The sequence below is a fragment of the Oryctolagus cuniculus genome, chromosome 19 (assembly GCF_051225735.1).
Source record: "Oryctolagus cuniculus isolate XC-2025 breed Fujian yellow rabbit chromosome 19, ASM5122573v1, whole genome shotgun sequence".
Classification (NCBI taxonomy): Eukaryota; Metazoa; Chordata; class Mammalia; order Lagomorpha; family Leporidae; genus Oryctolagus; species Oryctolagus cuniculus.
In genome coordinates, this window is record NC_142885.1 from 9,279,867 (window position 1) to 9,292,153 (window position 12,287).

Consider the following 12,287-nt stretch of genomic DNA (forward strand, 5'->3'; position numbering starts at 1 on the left):
GTCTATAACTCTACCTGTCAAATAAATTTAAAGAAAAAAAAAGTTGAAGAGGCATCAGTTTAGACGGTGTGGCACAGCTGGCAGGCATCGATGTCTGTCTCTTGGATCATAATCCCTAGGTGACAGTACTGCAAAGAAACCTCTGGATTCACACAGTAAAGCCATAGAGACGACTCCTTGAGGGGGACAAAAGTAGGATGAATGAATGAGGGGTAACATGAAGAAAGGATGTTACTAAGAAACCTCAAGTTTTCTTTCAAACAATGGGTATAAATGGTATTTATAGTTTTCTTAGTATATGCTCTTTGTGGTAGATAAAAATCAAGCCAAAGAATTGATCTGTGTTTGTGACCTGACTACTACCTGTTCCAGTAACTTAAAAGATTCACAATATCTGGGAACTATCTAGATTTTCAAGACCTTGGCATGGAATTCAAAAGAAATGGACCAAGTTTCTCTTCCTTAAGAATTAGTTCAGTGGTGATTGCATCAGTAAGTCAGGGGCTGCATATATTCAGCAACCTTGGTCATTGCATTTAAGGGCCTGTTTAGAATAGTGCAGATGCTCTTGGAAAGATATCTCTATACCAGGTAAATAAAGAATAGAGTTGGCTTATTTCTTACATCAAATATAAATATATATAAATATAGTATATGGTGAACAATTTTCATTTTTTATTTGAAAGCAGTGACACAAGAAATATAGCAATGTACAATAAAAGTTAAATTCCACTGTTTAAATATACTTATTGCAAAAAAAATGGAAATAGGCTTCAAATAAAATAACAAAGTGGTTTGCAAATATTTACCGATTGCTAAAATGAGGGGACTAGCCCTACATTTGTAAAATTTTGTTTCTTGCATCATTTCCTTAGTGGTCTATCTCCATAGTTTTCTGTTCTCAGTTGTGGATCAGGGAGTATTTTAATTAGGTTTACTAACAAAGGCCCCAACCAGCTTCTTTACCTCCTGTTCTATTTCATGAACACAGTCAACTCTGTGTGCTCTCCCTGATGAAGAGAAACTGTTTCCTATGTCTAAAGGTCCTTTAGTTGCCAGCATCAGAGCTCCTTGTTTTGCCCATTAATCATCACCTTGTTGGTAAAATACAAAATTGCAGAAGTATATGTTCTTCCTTTTCAAACTATATTCCTTCTGTCTGCTCTTACCACTAACCTTTTCTTTTTAAGATTTATTTTTTTATTTATTTGAAAGAGAGAGATCGATCTTCCATTCTACTGGTTCACTACCTAAATGGCCATAATAGCCAGGCAGTGCCAGTCTGAAGCCAGGAGCCCAGAGCTTATTCCAGGTCCTTCATGGTTACAAAGGCCCAAGCACTTCCAAATCAGAAGTGGAGCAGCCAAGTCTCAAACCAGCACCAGCTTCCTAGGCAGGAGTTTAACCTGCTATGCCACAATGCCAGCTCTATTTATTTATTTATTTTCTAACAAAGACCTATCCATTTTTTTTTTAACTTAGAAACAGCATGATGTTTTTAATTTGTTCCTTCAAATTATTTATCAGGTGATTAAATAATAGAATTGTGACTTTTGAAGTAACTTAATTCCTTATCGCTTCCTTCCTTAACAGGTTCTCTTCCCTGTGCTCATTCCCTTCCATGTCTGTTATTCCCTTCCTCTGCATGCCCTCTGTTATGTCCCCTTTTTTTCTACTCTTTGCCTGCCTTCTGATTTTTCAACTGTATTTCCTGTTGTTCCAATTTTTCCTCCCTTGTTTTTCTCTGTTTTATCTCTGATTAATACTGTGGAGTCATTTTGCAAACATGTAGAAGCTTCCTGGAAAATAATGTCACTTGATTAACACATGTACTCAAAAATGTGCTGTTTGTGTTTTCTGTTATGATGTCAGGTTGTGAAAACAGGAATGAGAATGAGGAGTCCACCTCAAAGGCTGAAGTCAGAGAAGACTCAGCCTCACGTGGGGAGACAGCAGGAAGATTCCAGAAAGAGTTTGGAGAAAAACGTGAACAGCTGGGCAAAGTTGTAGAAAGGCAGCAGAGAAACCCAGAGGAAAAAAATGGAAAAGAAAAGAGAGATTCAGGGCCAACTACAGTCAAGGAAAAAAAAACCACTCCAGGAGAAAGGGGTCCAAGGGAGAAGGGTAAAGGACTAGGAAGAAGCTTCAGTCTGAGTTCAAACTTTAATACCCCTGAAGAAGTCCCAACAGGGACGAAGTCGCACAGATGTGATGAATGTGGTAAATGCTTCACAAGAAGTTCCAGCCTTATTCGCCATAAAATAATCCACACCGGAGAAAAGCCCTATGAATGTAGTGAGTGTGGAAAAGCCTTCAGTCTTAACTCAAACCTTGTCCTACATCAGAGAATCCACACAGGAGAGAAACCACATGAATGTAATGAGTGTGGCAAAGCCTTCAGTCACAGTTCCAATCTCATCCTCCATCAGCGTATCCATTCCGGAGAGAAACCTTACGAATGTAATGAGTGTGGGAAAGCGTTCAGCCAGAGCTCAGACCTCACTAAACATCAAAGAATCCACACAGGGGAGAAGCCCTATGAATGTAGTGAATGTGGAAAAGCTTTCAACCGAAACTCGTACCTTATTTTGCATCGGAGAATTCACACCAGAGAAAAGCCCTATAAGTGTACTAAGTGTGGCAAGGCCTTCACCCGGAGTTCAACCCTCACTCTGCATCACAGAATCCATGCCAGAGAGAGAGCCCCTGAATACAGCCCAGCCTCACTGGATGCATTTGGAGCATTTCTGAAAAGTTGTGTGTAAAGCAAGAATTTGTCATCAAGACATTTCCCCATTTTGTTTGTAAAATTATTTCAGTGATATATGCCCATGGAAGGGGGGGAAAAACCTCAACAGTTTTAAAAAAAAATCATACGTAAGGATCCTTCTAGTTATATCAGCAGTGTTCTGCCTTTGTGTAATATGTGGGCATGTAGCACTTCCACACAGCCCTTGCAGGGAAAAATGAGTGATACGGATAATCCATGCAACATTTCCACATAGATAAAAGCACACACAATAAAATGTCAAGCTTTTTCAGTAATGAGGATATCTTTAAGGCACCACTGGACTCAGTAATCACAACATACAATTGAAAGATCAAGACTGGCTTTTTGAACATGATACTGAAGTTAAGAAGCTCCTTGCCACAAACAAGCTCTACTTGGCCAACATCTTGTTTATCTTTCAAAAGAGAGAGGGACAGTTAAGACAAAAACTACATCAGGACATGCTGCTCAAGCTAGTTATACCTATATATGATAAGTTATATATGATCACTGGTAGCCTACCAAAGCTATAGAAATCTAGGACTGTGTTGATCAGTATCAAACCAAAGATTTCTATCTCTTCCTGAAAGAGAGACACGTGCACCAGTCTACAATTCCAAAGGACTGCAACAAGTGTAGATGGTTCTATCCTCATCACTGATACTAGTTCTACCGAAATGACAATTCAAAACACTTCTCTTTCTTCTTCAAATCCCTAAAGCACTATAGCACTCCTAAATGCATTTCTCCATGTTAGCACTTGATTGTATAAGGTCTCAATTCTCCGTGGTTTCATGTATGGAAGTTAATACCCCCAAAAGAGATGCTCCAATTGTCAAGGAGCATATTTAGATCCCTGACTTACAGCACTGGAGATGGTGCTGGGCCCTGAGGCACTCATGACTGGTTTATGATGGGACTTTTACATTTATAATGAAGCCCTGTGAATCACAAGTACCTGAAAATTGGTAGCCTGGTCCAGTGTTTGAAGGGGACCTTCAGAGCCAGGAGGTTGCCAAAACCTAAGGTCAATGCTATTTTTGTCCTAAATGGAAGTGAAAGGTACTGGTTAGCTACCTGCATAGGTTCTTTCCAAAAACAGATCAGAGAGGTTCTTCAGAATATCAGAAATGACTCAATTATCGCCATCTTAAAAATGAATGCTAAGGTCATCTTTTGACAACTTTCTGTTGCAGAGATCTTAGCAAGAATTCTTTTCAGTCAACTGCTGAAAAGTGTGATGGGCACTTTTGAAATCATTTGTAACGTAAATAATGTAATTCAGAAGACGTGGGTTTTGTTGCTTTTCAGAAAATGAAAAGTAGGGAACAGTTTTTCCATACTTTTCTTGAAACTTCACAAAAGGATTTGTCATTATTTGAGAAGTTCAGCAACATACTAAGATGTTGTTGGTTGTATCATAACTATAGTGCACATCTTTTCTGTTTCTCATCATTAAAGACTGAAGGGAGGTTATGAAACTTTAATCTTCCCCATAACCTGTGCAGGAGAATGCAATTGGCTTCCCAGAAACTAAGGATGGAGTTGGTTTAACACATAAAGGAGCCCCAGATATCGTGGGTTTTGTGAAGGCATCAAGGACATAGATAGAAATGGCTCCAATCATGTGGACAGCACTGCAGAAACTTAGAAAAACAAACTAAGAAACAAACCTGAAGACTATCGTAACCATCCTATAACAGGAGAACCCCACCTGCAGTGTGAGAGTTTCCTCAAGAAATAGCTGAAGCTATCACTGACCAGCTAAAGTACCTGAGATTGTTGGCAGAACCAGTGAAGTGGGGGCACGTGTGGCTCAGCGCCAGCTCCAAACTAAACTGCAGTTCTACACAGCAGTTATTCTTTGGCTTCTTTTTGGCTTTTTGAGTTGGACCAACCACAGGTTCCCTATAGCTTCAAAGCCATTTCATCAGTTTTGCCTGGGAAAACTTCAAGTCAACAGTTACCAGAATATTTCTGCCCATCCAATATAAGAAAAACAGAAGAGATACTTCAGGAGGATGTACTTAATATCTTTTTTTCCTTTGGGTTTTTTTTTTTTTTTTTTTTTGACAGTAAAGTGGAGGTAGAAATGCTTTAAGAATTTTCTTCAAAGAAAATTGAAGTTGCAATTATGGTTGCATAGAATGCTAGTGTTGCTTTTGAGAGGATTGTTGCCCACTGGAAAGCAACTGAAAGTGTTTAAGTATGTAACTCCAGGCACTGATCCAAACACTGACTTTTTTCTTAAGAAGAAAAAAAGACTTTAGTTGGTTCCACATTTGCCTTTTTCTTTTTAGCAGCAAACAGTTACGTGCTGACATAATTCAGCCATCCTTTGTCTTTAAATGAAAGTTATATATAACCTGTGTGCCCATATTTAATTCCTGTTTGATTGGGACATCTTTATCAATGGCTACTGGGGTTGCTTCAGATCTTCAGCATATGCACTCCATGAGGCAGCTATTTGAAGAGGTGTTTTCTGAGGAAAACGGACTACAACTGTTTATTAAAACCCTCTGCGTTGCATTCATTTATCAAATACTCAGTACAAAATGTTATTGGGTCTTGGTCAGAAATGCTGGTGACATCTACTTAGTGCTCAGGAAAGTCATTCAAAAGTTCTTGATGGGCTGAAGTCTGGTGCCACATTAAGTACTCAGCACTTAACCATCAGCATGTTAGTTGTCCTGATGGAACTTTTTGAAGAGTTTCTAACAACATACCTTAACCCTGCCAGGAAGAGAAGTTAAAATTCTTCAAGTTGTGGGGTATTTGTTTCTACTCCAGCCTGGTAGGCAAGGCTAAAACCTGAAACTATAGACATGAGACATCTTGATATGTAAGGCACTTAATACTTAGGTTGTGAAAGTGAAACTCGGCAAACTGTGTAGAGAGATTAACATGTTTGATGTGTAAAAGAGTTCACATCTCACACACCAGAGAAAGTTATTCCAGAAAGGAACCTCTTGAATGTGATAAATATGGCAAAGCCCTTAATCACATCTCAACCCTTAACATCAGAAAGCTTACATTGTAAATAAACTTTATTAGTATTAAATGTGAGGAAAACTTTTATGTATAGCACTCATTGCTTTGGACAAAACAATTTCTTCATTATCTTCCAATCATGTAATAAGTTTCAGAAACACTGCAGAGGGAGCTTAAGTCTTAACTCCAGAGGATCCACAGAAGAAGGAAAAGAAAAATGGGGAAATGCTAAAGAAACAGCAAAATGTACAACTTCTTACAAAAATTGTGAATGTTGGGTACTTCTGTATATTTTGTATGACTATGATGTGTGTATTTTGTACCTGCAGCCCCTGTTGTTACTCTGTATATTTCCTGTAAACAGATTATGTATTTTATTTTAATCTATTTGACAGAACACTTCATTCCAAAAGTGCAGTTTTGGAGTAAGAGTGAAAACGTGGTTATAGAAAAAACATCAGTTTGCAGAACCGAGTGGGAAAAGAAGTGTAAAGAAGAAACAAAAGCTTCAGTTTATGTTTATCAGATCAAGAGGAGACTGGTAAATTGTGAGGACAGATTAATAGGACACAAAAGTGGAACAGTTCTATAAATATGCAGCATCTGGAGTGTTTTGAAAACCCAGAGGTTGCCCTCTGAGCTGTCAGTCACCATTGCAAGTAAAAGGAATGGATTCTCTTAGCTTTGGGTGGGAGGTGGGAGGATTTTCTCTCTCAAATGAAAATAGGAATTGTACTGGACTGGCCAGTGGGACCACCTAACCTGACCCAACACTATAAACCATAGTCCTGCATTCCCACTAACTACTGTATCTTTATGCTTAGATTTGGGATAGGAAGGCTTCAAGGTAGGTTCCTGAGTTCTTTGAGGTTAGGCACAAAGGAAATGAGTGCATCCAGTTGTGATATTGCAGGAAGTTTGTCAGATAAGCCTTGAGAAGCATTTGCTACTTTCCTTTGGGTTCTATGTACCTTTCCTGTTCCCACTCTTCCCCTTGTTAATGATTTTTGTGAAGATAGCTATGGAAAAACTTTTGGTTTTTAAAAGATTTTGTTTTATTTTTAGTTTGTAATCCTGGAATTGGTTGCCTTTATTCCAGGTAGTCATGCTGATCTACTCCAAAGCCAGATATAACCAGTTTCATCCCACCATCCTCATGGAAGACTCTGAATTGGAGTAACAGTACTGAAATGTGGTTAGTGATAGATAGCGGTTACTTGCCAGAGGAGTCATGTTATCTGTTCCATTCTGAGCTTCTCAGAACTATTTATGAAGGGGCGGGGGTTCCCCATATTGGAAACCAAATGAAGGTCTGCAGGTTGTTACGTGTCAGAAAAGGAAAAGTTAAGAGAAAAGGAAATTAAATGGTATAAATAGATCATTTTGTAGAAGTTAAGGGTAGATTTTTATTTCACTTAACTACTGGAGAATTTAATAAAGAGCATTATTATTGGGAAAGTTTTCCTAATGTAGATGAGGTTTTGTTTTTAGAATGGACACACTACTGTACATTTAAAAGCTGTTAATTATTTTGTTATTCAGATTATATCTGAAAATGAAATTACCTGTTTCACTTTTCAAAGCTTTGTCAAACAAACTTGAAGTTTTAGGGAGGTAAGCCATCTCCAATCCTGCAGGTCAAACAAGTTTGGGAAATAATTTTGACATCCCATAATACAGAATGTCTTATTATTAGAAATTAGTTTCATACTTCCTGGTTCTCTTTACTAGTGGACACCACTGATCTCATGTTTTCCTCTGTTATCCTCAAATAGCACAAGGAAAAGAGTGGGTGTTAGGCAACTTCTAAATCATGGACTGCTGTGATCTTTTTTTCTTTTTAACCTTGGAGATTCTCCCCTCCATTTACTGAGGAATCATGACCCACTGCATAGTACACTGTAATTAGCAAAGTTAATTGGTCTTTAAATTATCTAAATTCAGCAAGCATTCATTAATCAATGAGGCTCACTGGTTTAAGGTATAAAGGATGAGACCTATGAGTGAGTGAAAGGTGGTACTGAAAGTTGGATTTTCTTCCAGTTTGAGATTTAAGTTCCTTTGGTCCAGGGAAGGAGCCAGACAACTTTGGTCACCTTTAATCACTATGGTTTAGCTTCCTGACAAGGTTGGGTGTATTAGAATAGGGGAGTAGTTATAATTGTCCCATGCCCTTGGCTAAAGAAGAGTAAGGAGGCAGGAGAGAAACTTGGGGGTGTATTGGGATGATTGTTCACCTTCCCCTTTGACTCCACCAGGTGATAGCATCCAGCTACTTTTTAAATGTTTCAGTTTGCCCTACCACAGACAAAGCATGTTAGACTTAGAGATACTTCTGCTGGTAGCAGGGGTCCCTACTTGAAAACATATATGAGAGGGGTGGGGTGGGAGGAAGCAGATTGTGATTGTGCAGGAAAATCTTGTTCTAAATAAAGAGTTTAAGGGCAAGGGGTGGGTTATGCAAGCAGAATCAGTAATTATTTTAAAATGAGCATATGTATTTTTATTAACTTTTAGTTAAATATAGATTATTACAACCAGGTCAACATGATAAGCCTAAATATATAGAGAGCTAACTCAGGCATTGTCTTTGTAGACTAGTAAAGCAACCTGTCTTGTCAGTTCCCCGCTTCTTTGTTTAGAGTTAAATTAGACCAAAAGAAGAAATTTACTTGTCTTTGTATACCTGCAGAATTAAATTATTGCTGTTAAGAACTAGACTTTTCATTTTACTAGTCTCTGAAGAGTCCAGGTGCTTGGTAGATGTTCAATAAAGGATATTTAAATTGAATTTGTGCATTTAAAATACTCATTAACATTTCTAGAAAAGCTTCTCAATAAATAATGGAACCAGAGGGAAAGTGGCATGTTCTTTAAAAGCTAGCGAACTCCTACAACAAAAATAATTTGAAGCCTTAATCTAAGACAATTTCCAAATGTTACAAGAAATGGCAGCAAAATGACATTTGTATACACAATCAGTGATCCATTTTAGAGGTCGATGATATCTGACAAATGTTGGCGTAATGAGGTCAGGAAGGAAATTTGTAATAAGTATTCCTTTATGTTGTTTCTGACTTAGATCATGATAAAAGAATAAATTATCATCTGTAGGTGGCAGTATTTGTGTTTTGGTCACCCTTGGTTGCATAAACACATTTTGGATAAAGAAAAAAATGTAATTTCAAAGTTACAAATTTGAACTGTTGGAAAACAAAATGATTTTTTTTTACTTTGCCTCATTTGAATTATTGATTTATTCTCCCTATTTAGAAACCCTACATGCAGGTGCAAAGTGCTCTGTTTCCTCTGTGCTTCAGTTTCTATTTCCTGAAGACTAGAATGGTCAGTCCCCTGCTTTCTTTAAGGACTATGGTGGAATAACCTGCTAAGGAAAGTTTGTTTTTCTAAAAAAAAAAAAAAAAAAAAAATTAGAAGACAAGTTACAGACAGAGTGAGAGACAGTGAGAGAGATCTTCCATCTGCTGGTTCACTCCCCCCCAAACCCAGGAGCTTCTTCCAGGTCTCATGTTGGTACAAGTGCCCAAGCACTTGGGCCATCTCCACTGCTTTCCCAGACCATTAACAGGGAGTTGGATCAGAAGTGGATCAGTTGGGGCTCGAACCAGTGCCCATATGGGATGTTGGTGCTTCAGATGGAGCTTTTTATTTTTTATTTTTTGACAGAGAGAGAGGTCTTCCTTCCGTTGGTTCACTCCCCTAATGGCCGCTACGGCCTGTGCTGCGCCGATCCGAAGCCAGGAGCCAGGTACTTCCTCCCGGTCTCCCATGCGGGTGCTTGGTTCCTGCACCCGCATCCTCTGCTGCCCTCCCAGGCCACAGCAGAGAGCTGGACTGGAAAAGGAGCAACCAGGACTAGTACTCGGCACCCCAACCGGGACTAGAACCCGGGGTGCCAGTGCCGCAGGAAGAGGATTAGCCAAGTGAGCGATGGTACCGGCCTCAGATGGAGCTTTAACCTACTATGCCACAGTGCCAGCCCCTCAAGTAAAGTTTTTAGTAAGGCTAAAAAGGATTTACAAAAGGTAGCTTGTGTGAAAATGTCCTTTTCCAGACGTATTTTCCAGCCAGGTCCTGGTTCAGGGGAACTTGATCCTGTCCTGTACAATTATCCTGGCCTGGGTCTCCCAAAGAGCAGAGCCTAAAGTCAGGGCTTGTGTGCAGATGACTTGTTTTGGGAATGATTGCAGAGAACAGAAGTGAGGGACAGAGTAGGCAGAAAGAGGATGGAATCTAATGCATCACTGAACGTGGTCACTGCTGTGGACAAATAGAGCCTACACCTCCATGACAGAATTTGGCTGCTCCAGGGACTGGAGGAGAGAGCGTTTACTCAATCGAAGTGTGCTCTGTGAAGCAGGGACTTCTTGCATTTCCAGGTCCGTGCCCATCCAGAGAAGTTAGAGAACAACCATTGCTGGGTGCACCTGCCAAAAGCAGGTTCCAGCAGTGGCCTGAGTGAAAAGTGAGCTGAGCCCTGGCAGAGTACATGGAGTATCCAAAACATCTGTAAACTGTTTCTACTCAGCATTTCTGATGCCAGCTCTCCATCTCTGGACACCAACCAGGTGTCCAATTCAATCCAGTTCTGACACTACTGGAGTTAGTGCAGACCCTGCTGACATGCCTGCCAATTCAGACACTTAGCTAGGTCTAACCTTCCAGATCTATTGTTCTGAGGGGCCCTGCAAACTGAGTGCTGGCCTACAAGGATCAGAGCTTATCTCCCAAGAGCCTCTCTCCTCAATCTTTCACTTGTCCTCTCCAGTTCAAACACTGGTGGCTTCCTCCATTCCTGGGCCTGCATTTCAAAGGCTGCAAGAGGAAAAATTTGCAAGCCTGGCCTCCTATAATTTTAGTCCACCTTCATTTTTACTCTGGTCCCTGCTATGTTCCAGGGTTCAGTGTGTGACCAGGAATGTAGGGTTTAGGCAAGGAGACGGAGGAACAAGGGCAGAGAACCTGACACAATTTACTCACCAGAGCTTGTTTTTTCAGCCAATGTTCCAGGAAAGCCTATCTGGCAATACTGTACTTAGAGGGGGCCAGGCCACCACAGACAGAGAAAGCTGCAAGAAACCAGTGTGGGTCGGTTGTGAGCATATAATATATGAAGATGTGTGATGCTTGAGCAGAAAGGGCCCTCCTGCTGCTTTTCTACATCCTGGACATGCCCCTAACCCTTGCTATAAAAGCCCTGGCAAACTGCTTCTCAGGGGTGCATCTTCTTGAGGGACCTCTACTGTCCCCCCATCTGCTTGACTTTGAGCAACTGCAGCTTAGGGCTGATTCTGTGGCAACACACCAAGCAAACAGACATCTTGTGTCTGCTAACAAAACTGATGAGCCTGGATGGACTGTCACTAGCCTAGGGTCGTGGTGACTGGGAACTGGGAGTGAGGCAATTGGTAGTGGCAGCTGGTCTAGGACTTGCTTGCTCTTAGAGAACTGTTGCTTTGTTCTGTTGGGGTAGGAGGTTTCCCTTGGTGCCTGGCAGTCCAGAGTTGCTGACTCAGAGACCGCTTTCTGTCAGCTCCTCACAGAATCAAGAAATAATTTGGGGTTGTTGCTATATTAAGTGTCTTAAGAGTTGCTGAAAGTAAAATCCAGGATAAGAAGCATGCTAAGAGGAAATAACCAGGGACCAGAAAGGGACAGCCTTCTCCAGAATGCCATAAGAGGGTCAGCAGACAGGATTCCAAAAGGAGTGGACAGGGAAATCTCACAGTCAGGTTTTGCTCGGGGAGGTGGAGATTCACGAAAGGAACAATCCAGGAAGTTGGCTGGGTTTCTGGATTACTTGACCCTGTCTTTCCCCATTTCACAGGCAGTACCATTTTATTAGGGTTTAGAGATCTCTACCAGAAACAGGTGGGAAACAAAGGAAATTCCATGTTTCAGAACTGATAAAAATTGTGATGTCTTGGTTCATCTCTCCATGGCTTTCCATGTAATGTTATTCTTCCTTGTTCATGCATTCCCTAATGTTTGGTGAGCTCTGCCAGTTTTCTATTCCTGCCCAGTGGAAAACAAACTGGTTTTTGTCATCATGTATACTGGAGCACCTTTACTGGGCTCTGACAAACTTCGTGTGTGGGGCACCATCATTGACGTGCAGTTTTCTATGCCATTATCATATGGCTTTTTGTGTGTCTCAGCATGGAGAGAAGAATAATGAGAAATGTGGCCTCCACCTCTAATGCTGCCAGGCCTCTCCTCACTCTCAGCACCTGTTTTGAGTCTAAATAAGTACAAACCTGTAGTTTTAAGAGGCAAACACAAATGGTAAAAGCCTTTGACCTTGTCCTTTCCTTTTCGCTAACAAAAGCCTCTATTAAATGGCCCCCAACTATACTTGTCATCTCCTCACTACTGATATCTTCCCCATTAAAGCCCCCATTAACTTTACCATTTACATGGTACTGTCACAGGTCACCAGTGTCTATGACAAAAATAAATTCCAAGGACCAGAGTTGTGGCATAGCAGGTAAAGTTGAAGCCTGCA

At 40.4% G+C, this 12,287-nt stretch overlaps 1 protein-coding gene across 8 annotated transcripts in view; it reads left to right on the forward strand.

The window, feature by feature from the left end:
- Window positions 1–12,287, forward strand: part of ZKSCAN1 (zinc finger with KRAB and SCAN domains 1) — a 29,799-nt gene that overhangs the window by 13,191 nt on the left and 4,321 nt on the right. For 2 of the 8 annotated variants that reach the window (XM_017337858.4, XM_008248903.5), the window contains exon 7: window positions 1,873–8,884. The exons of 1 other annotated variant lie outside the window; for it this stretch is intronic. In XM_017337858.4, the coding sequence (XP_017193347.2) occupies window positions 1,873–2,765 (893 nt within the window). In that variant the 3' untranslated portion in view covers window positions 2,766–8,884. Of the gene's footprint in view, window positions 1–1,593; window positions 8,885–12,287 lie in introns of those variants that run through there. 5 more of the 8 variants (XM_002721860.6, XM_089320940.1, XM_089320941.1 and 2 more) reach the window with 3 other exon arrangements.